Consider the following 15,549-nt stretch of genomic DNA (forward strand, 5'->3'; position numbering starts at 1 on the left):
CTTTGTGGAACATCAGGTTCTTTTCTAGCTTCTGGCTATTACAAATAAGGCCTGTGAACATAGTGGAACCCTATGGCATTGTGGGGCAACTTTTGGGTATATGCCCAAGAGTGGTATAGCAGAGTCTTCAGGTAGATCTATTTCCAATTTTTTGAGGAACCTCCAGATTGATTTTCAGAGTGGTTGTACTAGTTTGCAATCCCAGCAGCAATGGAAGAGTGTTCCTCTTTCTCCACACCCTCAGCAACATGTACTGTCACCTGAATTTTTGATCTCAGCTATTCTGCTTTGTGTGAGGTGGAGTCTCAGGGGTGGTTTTAATTTACATTTCCCTAGTCACTTTGAACATTTTTATAGGAACTTCTTAGCCATTCAAGATTCCTGTGTTGTGGATTTTCTGTTTAATTCTATAGCCCATTTTTTAAAATTGTTTTTTTGGTGGTTAGCTTCTTGAGTTCTTTAAATAGTTTGGATATTAGCCCTGGATGTGGGGTTAGATCCCCCCCACCATCTGTAGGTTGCCAATTTGTCCTGTTGACTATGTCTTTTGTCTTAGAGAAGCTTTCCAGTTTCATGAGGTCCCATTTATCAATTTTTGATCTTAGAGCCTGAGCCATTGGAGTTCTGTTTAGGAAACCTCCCCACATCCATCCTCTACCCCCACCCCCTTGTGTCAATGAGTTTGAGGCTCTTTCCCACTTTCTCTTTTCTATTAGATTCAGTGTATCTGGTTTTGTGTTGAGGTCCTTGATCCACTTGGACTTGAGCTTTGTGCAAGGTGACAAATATGTATCTGTTTTCATTTTTCTACATACAGACTGCCAGTTAGACCAGCACCATTTATTGAAGATGCTTTCTTTTTTCCATTGTATATTTTTGGCTTCTTTGTCAAAGATCAAGTGTTTGTAAGTATGTGGTTTTATTTCTTGGTCTTCAGTCCTATTTCATTTATCAACCTGTCTGTCTCTGTACCAGTACCATGTAGTTTTATCACTGTTGCTCTGTAGTGTAGCTTGGGTCAGGGATGGTGATTCCCCTAAGAAGTTCTTTTATTGTTAAGAATTGTTTTTGCTATTTTTTCCCCATATGAATTTGAGAGTTGGTTTTTCCATATCTTTGAAAAATTTTGTTGGGATTTTGATGGTGATTGTGTTGAATCTATAGATTGCTTTGGTAGGATGGCCATTTTTACTGTGTTAATTCTACCAATCCAAGAGCACGGGAGATTTCTCCATTTTCTGAGGTCTTCTTCGATTTCTCTCTTGAGAAACCTGAAGTTCTTGTCAAACTTGTTTGGTTAGAGATACCCCAAGATACTTTATATTATTTGTGACTGTTGTGAAGGGTGTTTCTCTAATTACTTTCCTTTTATTCAAGTTAATTTTATATCCATCCACTTTGCTGAAGTTGCTAATCAGCTGTAGGCATTCTCTGGTAGAAATTTTGGGGTCACTTAAATATACTATCATATCATCTGCAATTAGTATCCCTTTGATCTTTACAAGTTTGTATCCTCTTGATCTTTTTGTTGTCTAATTGCTCTGGCTAGAATTTCGATTACTATATTTGATAGGGAGAGAATGGGCATCTTTATCTTGTCCCTAGTTCTAGAGGGATTGCTTTATGTATCTCTCCATTTACTGTTGGTTTGCTTTATATTGCTTTTATTATTGTTTTATTATGTTTAGGGATGGGCCTTGAATTCCTGATCTCTCTCAAACTTTTAACATGAAGGGGGTATGTGCTCTGTTTCTTGTATTGCTTATTTTTCTTTCAACCTTTGATAGTTTTTCATTTGTGGAAATAGTTAACTCTTCTTTCATGTGTATCATTTCTACTGAGTTTTATATAGTGTCAACTACCCTCCCCTTTTTAAAAAAATATTGTTTTGTCCAGACAGTGTTTTATTGTATAGCCTTAACAGTATGTTTTAGAGCTCACTCTAGTCCAGGCTGGCCTCACAGAGATCTGCCTTTCTCTGCCTCTTCAAGTGCTGGGATTGAAGGTGTACTACCAGGATTGTCTTTGTGTTTCTGTGACTCATTTAGATAGTTCTTATAGGCCTGTTCAGTCAGATAGTGTTGACTTTTATTAGTTTCTATCTGAGCATGAGATATTCATTCCTTGAATTATAGCACTGTTTATTCCAGTTCTCTGAAGAATGTCATTGGAATTTTGATGGAATTGGATTTAATATATAGGTCACATTTGGTTATATAGCCATTTTAATAGTAAAAATTCTGCCAATGCATGAATATGAATGTTGCTGTTTCCTGGCACCATTTCAGGTTTTCTTCACTGTTTTTAAGATGTCATTGGAGAAAGTGTTTGTACGGTTATGGGTACTGTTTCTACTGTGTCCCAGGGCACTGCTATCTGGGGATGTGGGAAGTGACTATGCTTATCCCCAGGCCATTGCTGGGTTGGTGCTAGGCTGTAGGGAAGCCCAGGGACACCACTTTAGAGGTGGGAAAGTACTGGTCTGCAGTGGAGCTGGTTTGGAGGTCAAGTGCTTGGGGCGGGAGGAGGTTCTCGTTCTCAGGCTCAGTGGAAGAGCTGAGAATGGAGTGGGAGCCTGTGGGGCTGCATCTAGCTGGAGGAAGTGGGGAACTCCATGCGAGGCAGGCTTGGGCCTGAGATTGGTCTTGGATTGCACATTTGCTGGGAGCGCAGACAGGCCTTCTGCAGGAGACTAGAAGGTAGCTCTATAGGCCTTCTCCATGGTTCCTCAGGGTGGATCCAGATGAAAAGAGACAGTTCATGGTTTTAAGACATTTATTGTCATGGTGGGAAGTAGATGTGTAAAATCATATTCACTTCTCAGGATGAGCCTGCGATTAAATACTTTTGCAAGGAGGACTGTCTGGGAAGGAAAGCTTATTGTCTAAGTCCTCCAGGCTTTTAGGTGCCTCACTAAAATGGATACCTCTGTCTTGAGCCTATGTGACCTGTCCTTGCCTCTCTTTTCCTATTGTCTTGGTCTGAGATGTTAGGGTTACATGTGGAGGGGCTTGTGGCTTTACCTTTGAATCACTAATGGCCACAAATCTATAGGAGGCTGTGGCTAGTGACAGGTGCCTGGTGCTTGGGAACAGGCAAAGCTCTCACCTTCCTCTCCAGGTCTCTAGCCTTAGCTCAGCCAAGGTCCAGGCTACCACAGGTGTTGCTTATCTTTTGTTCATTACATTTTTTAAAAAGCTGTTATATATTATTTTTAGATAAACTATAAACGACTTATATAATGAATTGTATATGAAGTTTAGATAAATAAACCCATCTTTTACCATGGTCTCACTATGTAGCCTCTCCTTGTGTAGAACTTGATATGTAGAACAACTTTAGTTCTTGACCTGGTCTTTCCCACTTGCTGGGGATTAGGCTAGGTCTTTAACATGCTAGGCAATTGATAGGCCTTTGAACTGTATCCCAAGTTTACTTCTCAACATTTCCACTTATCCTTGTTATTTTAAAGTTTTGTTGTTTCTTGACTTGGGCTGTTTAGTCTGAATCAAGTCTTTAGAAAGTTCAGAGAACAATTATGACAGAGATTAAGCCTGCATAGAAATGCAAAGACAAATGGAAATGACATAAAGTCTCTTGTCAGTTAAATGGGAATTATTTCCATGATAATAGACCCATCCTTTTCTTCTTAGTGTTCTTGTTGAACAGTTACTGACCTTCAATTAAAAAATCAATTTTCCATTGTCTTTAGTTTTTCTCTCCTTTCACCCTTTCTTCCTCTCTCCCAGCCTGGACTTGAACCTCAAAACTGTGACCTTTCTGCTTCACCTTCCTAAGTAACTGGGAATATGGGCGTTTATCAACTCTCTCAGTCCCCAAACCTACCATTGTAGGAGTGAACCAAGGTCTGTGTGTCTGCTAGGCATTGTTATTATCACCCATCTATATAACTCAGTATCATTTTCATTCTTTATTACTACATTGTGGAAGTATACTAGTAACTAACATGATTGGTGAAGGATAAAAATAATGTAAGGGGCTAGGGAGCTGGCTCAATGGATAGATTACTTGTGATGCAAGGGGGTCCAGAATTTAGCTCTCTAGAATTCACATAAAACCAGGAGGCATAATACTTTCCTGCAGTCACAGTTTTTCTGGGGGCAAGCTGGTTCCTACACTGTAGTGAGCTCCTTGTTCAGAGAGTCTTAAACTAATGAAATAAGGTGGTAGGGATAATACCCAGATTCACCACAGCCCTCACTCTTTGTTTGTACATACACACATGCCCACACACGTGAACCTTATGTACTATGCTCATATTCATAGCAGTATGGAAACATTTGTAATACTTGATATTTCTTTTTTTAAAAAAAACTTTATTTTACAAAACAAAGTTAAAAGGAAAAAATTTTAAACATTTTTGCATAAATGTATTCCAATACATTTTTGTCAGTTGTGTGGCTTGGCCTTGAGGTGGAACTATTTCCAGTTTTCTCAGAAACTGCCAAATAGATTTTCAAACTGGTTGTATAAGCTTACACTCCTACCTGCAGTGGAGAAGTGTTCCCCTTGCTCCACATCCTCACCAACGTATGTTGTCACTTGAGTTTTTAATCTTAGCCATTCTGATGAGTGATGGAATTTCAGGGTTGTTTCGATTTGCATTTCCCTGATGACATTGAGCATTTCTTTATGAGTGCTTCTTGGCTACTTGAGATTCCTCTGTTAAGAATTCTCTGTTTAGCTCTGTATCCATTTTTTAAATTGAGTTATTTGCTTTGTTGGAGTCTACTTTCTTGAGTTCTTTATATATTTTGAATATTAGTTCTTTGTCAGATGTAGGATTGTTGATAATCTTTCCCCATTCTGTAGTTGCTGTTTTATGTATTGGCAGTGTTCCTACCCTAATGGACTCTTTGCAGTTTCCCCGAGGTGCAATTTATTAATTGTTGATCTTAGTGCTGGAGCTGTTGGTGGTCTGTTGAGAAATTTGTATCCTGTGCCATGTGTTCAAGGCTGTTTTTAATGTGTACCATTTTATGTTGAGGTCTTTGATCCACATAGACTTGAGTTTTGTGCAGAGTGATAGGTATGTGTCTATTTAAATTCTTTTATATACAGATACCCAGTTAGACCAGCACCATATGTTGAAAGCTCTCCCCCACCCCCCAATTTTCCACCTTCCGATCTGTTCCTCAGTTTCTTTCTTCATAGACTTTTGAAGTTCTCATGATACAGGTCTTGTATTTGCTTGGTTAGTTACACCAAGATGTTTTATATTATTTGTGGTGCATTCATTCATTCATATACATACATACATACATACATACATACATACATACATACATACATACATACACACACATATGTATGTATGTATGTATGTATGTATGTATGAGAGAGAGAGAGAAGGTGTTCCTAATTTCTTTCACATCCTGTTTATTGTTTATATAAATGAGGGCTACTGATTTCTTTGACTTAATTTTATATCCAGCGACCTTGCTGAAATGTGTTTGTCAGCTGTAGGAGTTCTCTGGTAGAATTTTTGGGAGTTACTTATGTATACTATCATATCATATCTCAAATATAGTGATATATTGAATTTTTCCTTTCCAATTTGTGTATTTTTGATCTTCTTTAATTGTCTTATTGCTGTAGCAAGAACCTTAAGAACTTTGTTGAGTAGGTAGAAAAAGTACGGGAAACCTTGTACCTGATTTTAGTGGAATTACTTTAAGTTTTTTTAATTTTTATTTGATATTGGCTATTGGTTTGCTGTATATTGCCTTTATTGTCTTTAGGTATGCACCTGTATCTCTGATCTCTCCCAAGACTTTTATTGATTTTCTTATATTGAACCATCCCAGCATCCCTGGGATGAAGCCTACTTTATCATAGTGGATGATGATTTTTGATGTGTTCCTGAATTTGTTGTGGGAGCATTTTATTTGGTTTTTCTGTATCATTTTTACACATTGTTTTAATAGTAAGGTACAGATATTTTTTCATGCCTTTTTACCCCTCCTCAAGGTTTTGGAAAGTCATTTCTTTTTCTCATTGCAGCGATGTGCATTTTGCAAACACCTTGGAGCCACTATCAAATGCTGTGAAGAGAAGTGTACCCAGATGTACCATTACCCATGTGCTGCAGGGGCCGGCACCTTTCAGGATTTCAGTCACTTCTTCCTTCTGTGTCCAGAACACATCGACCAAGCTCCTGAAAGATGTAAGTTTACTCATGCAGTTGTAAAGTTATTTAGGTACTTACTTAAGACATCACATGTGAATTTGGAGAATTACTTTACGTGTATTAAAAGTTAATAATACTAAATTCTCAATCCCAGCATTTGAGAAGCAGAGGCAGGTGGATCTCCAGGTTTTAAGCCAGTCTAGTTAGTCTACAGAGTGAGGTCCAGGACAGCCAGGGCTACACAGATGCTGGAAAGGAAAAAATAAAAAAAACAAAAAGAAAAAAAAAGAATTTGATATCCAGAATGTATTCTACAATCCCAGTGGCTTGAGAAATTTTTACTGTAGGGTATCCTCTCTCCTCCCCTCCCAGTCTCTCTCTGGCCATCCTACACCTTAGAGGTGATCTGCTTGCCTCTGCCTTCCAAGTGCTGCTCTAACAGACATGTACCACCTTACCTGGCTTGTTGGATCTTTTTGAGTGAAAAGCTATAACCAGTAATTTTTATTGGTATTAATTTCAAAAAAGTTATTTGCATATTTTAAATTCTTATGTTTAAAAAAAGTTTTGAACCATTTTAGAAGACATACTGAGAGAACAGTTTACTTAAAGGTTGAATAATGTTCAGTGTCTTTTACAGACAAATACTGTTGGTGGAGAATGAAAAGCTGATTTCAGTGTTGGTCAGAATATGATCTCTAGGAGATATGGTCTCTAGGAGCATCACACACTTGCTGACATCTTGTTCATGAACTCTAATGCAGACCTGGTTGTGGGACAGACATCTCTAGTGCTGCTTCACAACCCATCCACCTTGCTTAGCTCTAATCTGCAGTGCATTTAAAAATTTTTAATTTTTTTCCCACTAGTGTTATTATAATTATAATAAAATGTTTATGTTTGAATTTTAATGAGCACAGAACATTATAATTTCTTTTTACTTTATCACTAACCAAAGATCTGTTTTTTTTTTTTAATGGATGCAACTGATACATATTTTTCTTTTAAAAATTAGATTTATGTTGTGTTTATGTGCGTGTGTGCATAAGATGTGTGAGAGTCAGAGGACTACTTTGTGGAGTCAGGTTTTTTAATTTTATCTTTAGATAGGTCCCAGGATTGAATTTTGTTACCAGGGTTTGCACAGCAAGTGTTTTTACCTGTTTAGTCATTTTTCAGCTAAAGATTATGACACTTTAGGAACATTTTTATTTTCTCCTAGAATATTAATTTCAGTCTTTTATGTTACCTCTTAGCTTTTATCTTATGTTTTACCAATGTATTAATCTTTTAATCCATACCCACCTCTATGCATGTTTTTAAGGCATGTTCTTTCTATCCTTTTCAGGTTTAAAAAAATACAAATATAGCTACTTCCGGATTAACTTAAAGTAATTCCAAATAGCTAGATTAACATAATCTTTGACTAACCTTTTAATCATTGTTTTGTACCTAATTTTATCTATAGTCAGAGGTTTTGTCTACAATATAATCATGCTTTTATTCACTATATAGACTTAACTTATAGCTAAAGCAAACTGTAATTTCAAATTATATTTAAACTAATAACTGACTTAATTTTAACAATGTTTTAAGTTATGCCTATTATATCTGGAAGAGAAAGAACTTACATACACAGCAGTTGCCATGAGGATTATTTGTTATTAATTATTAATTAGAAATTTAAGTAATTAATTGTCATTGTTTCTTCTAATGATCATGTTCTGCCTGTATACTGTTAGTGGTTACTGGAGTTCAGTCAGCATGTAAAGTATGAACTATAAGAACAGATGATATAACTTGTCATTAATATTGTGATGATGAGAGATCATCCTGGCACATCAAGTTAAAAGGAATACTGAGATCATTGGTTCTCTGATGTCTTCCAAAGTAGACATAAGGAGATTCATAAAATACATAAAAAACCACAGAACAAAGCCAAGGCTTAGTATGGAAATTTGCCAAGGGAAGGATAGATTGCTGCAGTATGTGTAGTGAGGGTGAAACTCCCCCTTTCCCAAAATTCACACTTGGTGACCATTCCAACAATAAATACAAGGAAATAAAATGTGAATACCTAATCTGGTTCATACTATTATTTTAGAATTTCACTGAGAGTAAAAGATAAGTGGGCACTATATGTTATAGAGAATATAGTAAAAAATTGTATACAAGTAGCAGCCTGGTAGTAAAAACATACTGTGCAAGACTATTCTTTTCTTTCCTTCTCTTTAAGCCTCAGGTATAACACCAGGGCCCAGTAAAGTGAATTCTACTCCCTTGAAATCTTAAACACTGCACTGCACTGTAAATATACAACAGTCGCCTGCTACATGCATCCCGTGGGCTTAGGATGTGGGCACATTTGCATAGTGGAGGCCAGATATTGGTGTGGTTGTCTCCCACTATTGATCTCTTTACCTTGTTATTTGAGACAGCCTCTCACTGAATCAAGAACTTATAGGTTGGGTAGACTGGCAGTCTGTTTTTCTGTCATGTCTGTTGCCCATCTTTACCCCAATCCCAAGCTGCAGATAGTGATATCATATCCTTCTTGACTGGCAGGATACTGCCCTGTGGTTTGCCTATCAAGTAATCCCTTGAAGAAAAAGTATCAATACTGGGTAATGATTTTACCCAGTATACTGAAAAGAAAGGTCAGAGATCTCCAAGAATGTAGGATTTTATCCATGATACATGTGTAAAAGCCAAGAATGGCTGTGCATTTCTTTTCATAATGCTTTTTGTTAATGTTGTAAAAGATGATCATGAAGGGGTTACTGAGATATAGTGTAAAATAAACAGCAATCTCTTTAACAGTGATATCTAGGGGTTGTTATAGAGTAAGTTTGAGTGTATAGTATTCTGTTGGTAATAGAAACGTAATGCAAGCAAAACTTTAGCATGTTTAATAGCATGTATTTTTTATTTACCTTATTTAAAACACCAGTATTTCAACATGTAATCAATATTTGATTTGTTTTCCTACTGTGATTTTGGAATTCCATATGCATTTTACACTTAGTGTACATCTCAATTTGAACTAAACCAATCAGTATCTACTGTGGCAAGATAGAGCGGTAGAGCAGCCAATGCTGGGCAGATTTACAGATTTTAATCAGTATTTCTGAAGAACTAATATCAAGTTAAAATGACTATCTGATTGCCAATTGCTTCCCAATTAAAAAAATATAGTGGCAAATATTAAAAAAAAAAACTTTTACAAGTGCATGCTAGCATTCTTCCTCAATGTTAAGAAAAATACTTCATCCTTTATTAAAAATAAAATTATTACCACGCTTGTCTTTTTAAAGTAATTATTTATTTTAAGTGCCTGACAAATAATCACTTAAAAGTGATTTGAAAAGAGGAATTGAGGTGTGTGTGTGTGTGTGTGTGTGTGTGTGTCTGTGTGTCTGTGTGTCTGTGTGTCTGTGTGTGTGTGTGTATAAATTGTGATGCTTCTGTTACAGTTTATAAGGAAGTGTTATGTAGTTCAAACTGACTCTGCCTTAGCTGTGCAGCTGAGGCCAATCTTGGAATCTTGCTCCTTTTTCCTTCTACCTCTTAGAGCTGAGATTACAATCATGTGCCATTATTATTAGCTCCGTTGATTGGCTCTTTTGAAAAGTTAATCGTTTATTTTATGTGCATGAATATATGTGGTATTCATGTAGGTGTGTGTCTGTGTGTCTGTGTCTGTGTTGCGGTTCGTTTTCTCTTTTCACTGTCTGGGTTTCAGGAATTGAGTTTACTTAGATGAGCCAGTCTGAGCAGCAAGCACCTTTGCCAGTTAAGCCATCCTGCTTGCCCAGTTGATTGGTTTTTAATTTAACCAGAACATGATGATTAATTTAGGATTTTGAAATTGTGCTTTGCATATCCAGGTGATGTTTTAGAGAGAATAGAATCATAAGTAGAGATGATTTTACTTAGACACTATTATTATAATACTAAGAAACTATTATGGGCTAAACTGTAAAACCTGCAGAAAAATATATAAATAACTTGATAGAAAGAATTTGGGTGGGTGAAGTGTCCTTTTTTTCATTCTTTTGAAAAAAATGCATATAGTTTATTTTAGAAGTGTTGAATTTTAGTATTTTTAGAACATTTGGTGTTGAGCTGCTTAAGATTTGATAATAAATGGTTAGGTTTATGAAAGTATAGGAATGGTAATACAGATTTTTGAGCATCAGCATTTAACGAGCATCAGAGGAGTTTATGCAAGTACAACAGAAATATTGAAAATGGGCTATAGGGTTTTCAGTACAAAGGAGATGCAGGCTCTACCAAGTGCTATAGGGACACTAAGGAGAAACAGGGATTGTAATGGAAGGAGAAGTCTAAACGGAAGTGATGAGCTTTGTACATTTTGCTAAATGTTAATAAGGTTCAGTCTGAAACGGTAACTATTGGATTCCATGTGGTTATTGTTAACCTTTCTAAGGTGGCTTCTTGTATGAGGCAGTTGTGTAGTGAGTTTTTCTATCAGTGCAGTCTGCTGTTCAGACCCCAGGACTTGCTTTGTATTTTCTCCGTCTAGGAATTGTCCTCACATTTTAAAAAGAACATTAAGTCTGTATTACAAAAACTAGTGCTACTTATAAAATCTATTTATAATAGCCTTTAGCAGGCACATGCTCTTGACTTCTAGTGTATGTAATGGGAATAGATCACCATTTAGCTGAGTGGCTTAGGTTGGACTAGTCCAACTTTGGAGAAAAGAGGAAAAATTGCTTTGTTATACTTGTTATAATGGAGGATCTACATTATTAGCATTGGCATGCATTTAGAATACTTCATGTCTCTTTAAATAATGTGCATAGGTTTAGTTGTATATAGGACAAAAGCACAATTCTTACATTTTGTTTTATATAGTAAACAAACTCTTCCCTTAATCCATTTCAGGCCTATAAATATATTGATTTTAATGTTCTTGTAACTGGAAATCAGTGTAGTTGAGCATACAATTAGTTTCTAAATTGTTGTATCTATGTACACACACATACACACACACACCTTCTATTATTAATGTTCCACATAAGATATTTTATAGTTTTATAAAAACCCCTAAGTTGGATGGAGTAGTCTGTTTTCAATTAAGAAACACATTAATCTAATTGATATTAACATTCTTTTGTATTACTTGGTTTTAAGTTTTTAAGAATTTAATATGAATAAAATACTTAATTTTAATAATACCAGTGTCTGTGGTGATCCTCCCTCCCTACATTCCTTGTTTATTTCTAGTGCATGTACTGAGCATCAACTAAATTGCTATTTGTATTAAAAGTATACAGTTAAATAATTTCTTACAGTCTCAAGTAGATATAGGCAAAGATACTTGCAGCATAACATGATTAATTTCATATGGTTAGACATAAATTATAATATACTAAGTGTTTTAAGTGAAACCTCATTCTAATTCTGCAAAATATGGGTAACTTCAAATGTCTGAGAGATTCCAAGTAAATTCCTTTAAAATAACTTTAAACTGTTAAGTTAGAAAAATATTAAGTTATAATACAACAATTTCATTGTTTTGCTGTTAATTACAGCAAAGGAAGATGCAAACTGTGCAGTGTGTGACAGCCCGGGAGATCTATTAGATCAGTTCTTCTGTACCACTTGTGGTCAGCACTACCACGGGATGTGCCTGGATATAGTTGTTACTCCATTAAAGCGTGCTGGTTGGCAGTGTCCTGAGTGCAAAGTATGCCAGAACTGCAAGTAAGTTTCTCATTTCAACTCAAGGGTTTGTAGTGAGACCTCCTGTTAAGTATTAAAAGCTTATGAACTATGATAAAGGTTGTTTATATTGTAAGCTATAGTCACACTAATCTCACCATACATGTCTACTAGACATTTACTAACTTCTATTATTTTCACGCATATCTAAACAAAACTCACAGTGCTTATAATTTGTTAAAAATTATATTTTAAAATAAAGAATAGAAAAATAACTTTTATTGGGAGGAATTAATAGGATAACGAAGCTGTCTGTAACTGTAGAAATAAGTTATAAACATTGAGCCTGATTTCAATCCCTGAAGCCCAAACAAAGGAAAAGAGAGAACCAACTCATAGCTGGCCACTTTTTTTGAGCAGAAGAATTATGCATGAAACCCAGGGGAAAATCAAAAAAGCAAGATGTGTCATCAAGGCCTCCGGTTGTTACTCAACAAACTCTACCATGCTTTACCTTTGAGCACTTCCATTACACGAATAAACTTGAAGCTATTCCTCTCTTTAAGTTCTTACACTCCTTCTCAAAAGACATTAAGTACACATACCAATTGTTAAATAAATGTTAACTGTTAGTCTTCCTAAATTTTATAGCAAAAGATGAAAGCAAATACTTTGTGATTCTAAGATACTAATTCTGACTGTTCTTCTGAAATAACCAGCCAATTAGACTCAATAGGGAAACACTGGGCCTTACTTTTTTCTGGTTACAAAACTGCTGTGTTTGTAACCATTTATGCATCATTGAAGATACACATAACACTCTCAAAATGCGACACTCACTATATACTTAGGCTGGAAGGGAGAATTACAGGAGAGAGTGGGGAAATGTATAAGGGATGGATGAAATTCAATAGATGAAAAAAGATAATTTCAAATGCTTAATTTCCATACCATGCTTTGAACGTCAAGATTGTATCAAAACAGTCGTCAGTAGAAATTGTCCATCCTTGAATGGAAATTCAAACATAACGCTGATTCAGAGGCTCAAGTTTTGCAGCAAGTGCCTTTACCTGCTTAACCATTTTGCCAGTCCTAATAATCTTCCTCCTCCTTCTGTTCGTTCTCTTCATCATCATCATTCTCATTATCAGTGTGGGGTGGTGTGTATTGGGGTAAGAAGGGGCTGACAAGGTTCAGGTGGTCAGAGGTCTTCAGACATACCATAAGAGGGCATCAATACCATCTCTCTACCCCTACAGTGTGTCCTTTCCCTCCCTCCACCCCCTTTTTGGCCTGTTTTAAACATACTGTTTAAAGGACATTCTAAGCTTCTGAACCAGTACTCTGTTTGGGCCTCACAGTAGTCTCTGATTTTTCACCTTGCCTTATACCTGAAGCCTGGCTTGAGGGTGGCATAGGTTAGAAAATAGCAGTGTGGGCTGGAGAGATTTCTCAGGGGTTAAGAGCACTGCCTGCTCTTCTAGAGGTCCTGAGCTCAAATCCCAGCAACCACATGGTGGCTCACAACCATCTGTAATGAGATCTCATGCCCTCTTCTGGTGTATCTGAAGACAGCTACAGTGTACTTATATATAATAAATAAATAAATCTAACCATAGGAGATAGTTTAAGTAGGATGATCTTTCTGGATTCATGAAGGAGGTAGTCTCTTTTATATTCTATACAAAGAAGGGACACTGAAGTGTTTGTGGATTTCACAATTTCATGCATATTTATGAGAACATAAAGGTTTAAAGGTAATGCTGTCTTTTGTTTTAGACAATCGGGAGAAGATAGCAAGATGCTCGTGTGTGATACGTGTGACAAAGGGTATCATACATTTTGTCTTCAACCTGTTATGAAATCAGTGCCAACCAATGGCTGGAAATGCAAAGTAAGTGGTTTCTTAATTTGTTTTTAGATATTTTCCCTATGTATTACATAGAGCGCTGACACCATATTCCTGTTCAAATCTGTTATCACCCCTACAAGAACAGCTTTTTAAATTTTCTTGATGTATAATTGATATAGGAACTACATAATTTTAAATGTCTGTAATTGGACACAAGCATTTTTCATGCAGCCACCATTGAAATAAGCCCTTTCCATTCATTGAAAAGGTTCCTGACGGATGCCTCCTAGAATGTCATCTTGATTGTGTACATTCTTATTCCTGCGGTTGCTTTGCATCTCTCACTATTGATTACTGTTCACACTGTAGACGGTTTTAGGAATGTTTTTAAGTAGTTTATATTCTTTAGGAGGAAGAACCCTTTTCGACTCAATATAGTTATTTTTAGGTACACACACACACACACACACACACACACACACACACACACACACACACACACACACATTTTCTTTTCACTAAACCATCTATAGCAAACATTTGGGTTGTTTATAAATTGGGACAGACATTAAAATATTGTATGAGTTTATCAACTGACTTTTTGTGTGATATTTTATGAAAAAATTTACCTTCTAAAGTAGGATAATCCTATCTATGAGGAAACTGAAAAACAGATTTAAAAATTTTTAAATTTACTAACTTGTAGCTGAGAGATAAAGTAAAGTGTATTAGGTTGATTCTCACCTTTGTGAGGTTTCTGCAACTATTTGTACAAATACCTGTTATTGTATGTTTACCTGTACACTTGTGTCAAATACTTAGAATGGTACAATTTTGAGGTTCTTCCTACCCTGTGGTAGGTAGTTTTAAAGTCTCTTGTCTCCTCCTCAGTGTTCAAAGTGTATTCGTGTCCATCACACCAGAGTCTCTTGGTGTGGGGTTTAGACAAGCTCTATGAATTTTTCTTCTACTTTTTAAAAAAAATGCTGGTGTTTTGATCCATCAGGTCAGGTTTAGAGATCTGTTTGCATAGTGCCCCTTTTATTAGGCCTCGAGTTTCATCCATACTAACTATTTAATGTAGAAACGGATTGGTAGAGAGTTTGGTGAATCCCCATTTAATGGATACATTGTGGAGTGTTGTTTCTTACTCCCTTTCCTTAGACAGCTTTTTTGAACCTGCTTTCAACATTCATCTGTAGTTTCCTTCCTTTTCAGACAGTTTTCTAGATTGATTTTTTTTTTTTTTTTTTGAGACTCTTTAATTCTATTGTGGAGTTCTTAAAACCCACAGTAGATAGACTTGTGAATGTTGTTGGTTGACCACCTTGTTCACAGCAGAATGGGTTTTCTTTTTCATCCCATTCTTTTTTGAGAGAACCATCCACTTTGTGTTGACGGGGGTGTGACAGGTCTTGCTCTCTCTCTTTTTTCCTAAGAAAATAATTCCTTGACTGTGTTTATGGTTTTGTCTCTTTAGTGTTTTATGACCTGGAGTTGTTCCTTCAGTGCTGGTCATTTTACATCATGTCAGTAATTTACTAAGCCTTTTCCATAACTGTTTATGTTAAGCTATGTAGTTGACTCTGCCTACTTAGGCACTATGCTTTTTTATGGTACCAAGTGTGTGATAACTTGCTTTATGTCTTACATACTCAGAAGCACAGAGATTTAAAATTTTTTCTGTGAAAGTAGAAATCATTTAAGTTTACTTTAATTTTTCTGCTCACTTAATAAAACTGCTATTTTTTATTAAAAGGTATTAAACAAAAATTACTAAGATTCTAAAGTTAAGTAGACAATCAAGTCAGTCATTACCAATTCTTCATATTTTTCCTTTGAAATTTGTATTTGC

At 36.0% G+C, this 15,549-nt stretch overlaps 1 protein-coding gene across 1 annotated transcript in view; it reads left to right on the forward strand.

Annotated features, from left to right (window-relative positions):
- The window catches only part of KMT2C (lysine methyltransferase 2C), a gene marked incomplete at its 5' end in the record, with an annotated part of 192,527 nt that overhangs the window by 71,664 nt on the left and 105,314 nt on the right, over window positions 1–15,549 (forward strand). The window contains 3 exons of the mRNA XM_080936200.1: window positions 6,025–6,187; window positions 11,713–11,884; window positions 13,622–13,736. Of these exons, the coding sequence (XP_080792326.1) occupies window positions 6,025–6,187; window positions 11,713–11,884; window positions 13,622–13,736 (450 nt within the window). The remainder of the gene's footprint in view (window positions 1–6,024; window positions 6,188–11,712; window positions 11,885–13,621; window positions 13,737–15,549) is intronic.

The sequence above is a fragment of the Micromys minutus genome (genome assembly GCF_963924665.1).
Source record: "Micromys minutus genome assembly, chromosome: 23".
Lineage (NCBI taxonomy): Eukaryota > Metazoa > Chordata > Mammalia > Rodentia > Muridae > Micromys > Micromys minutus.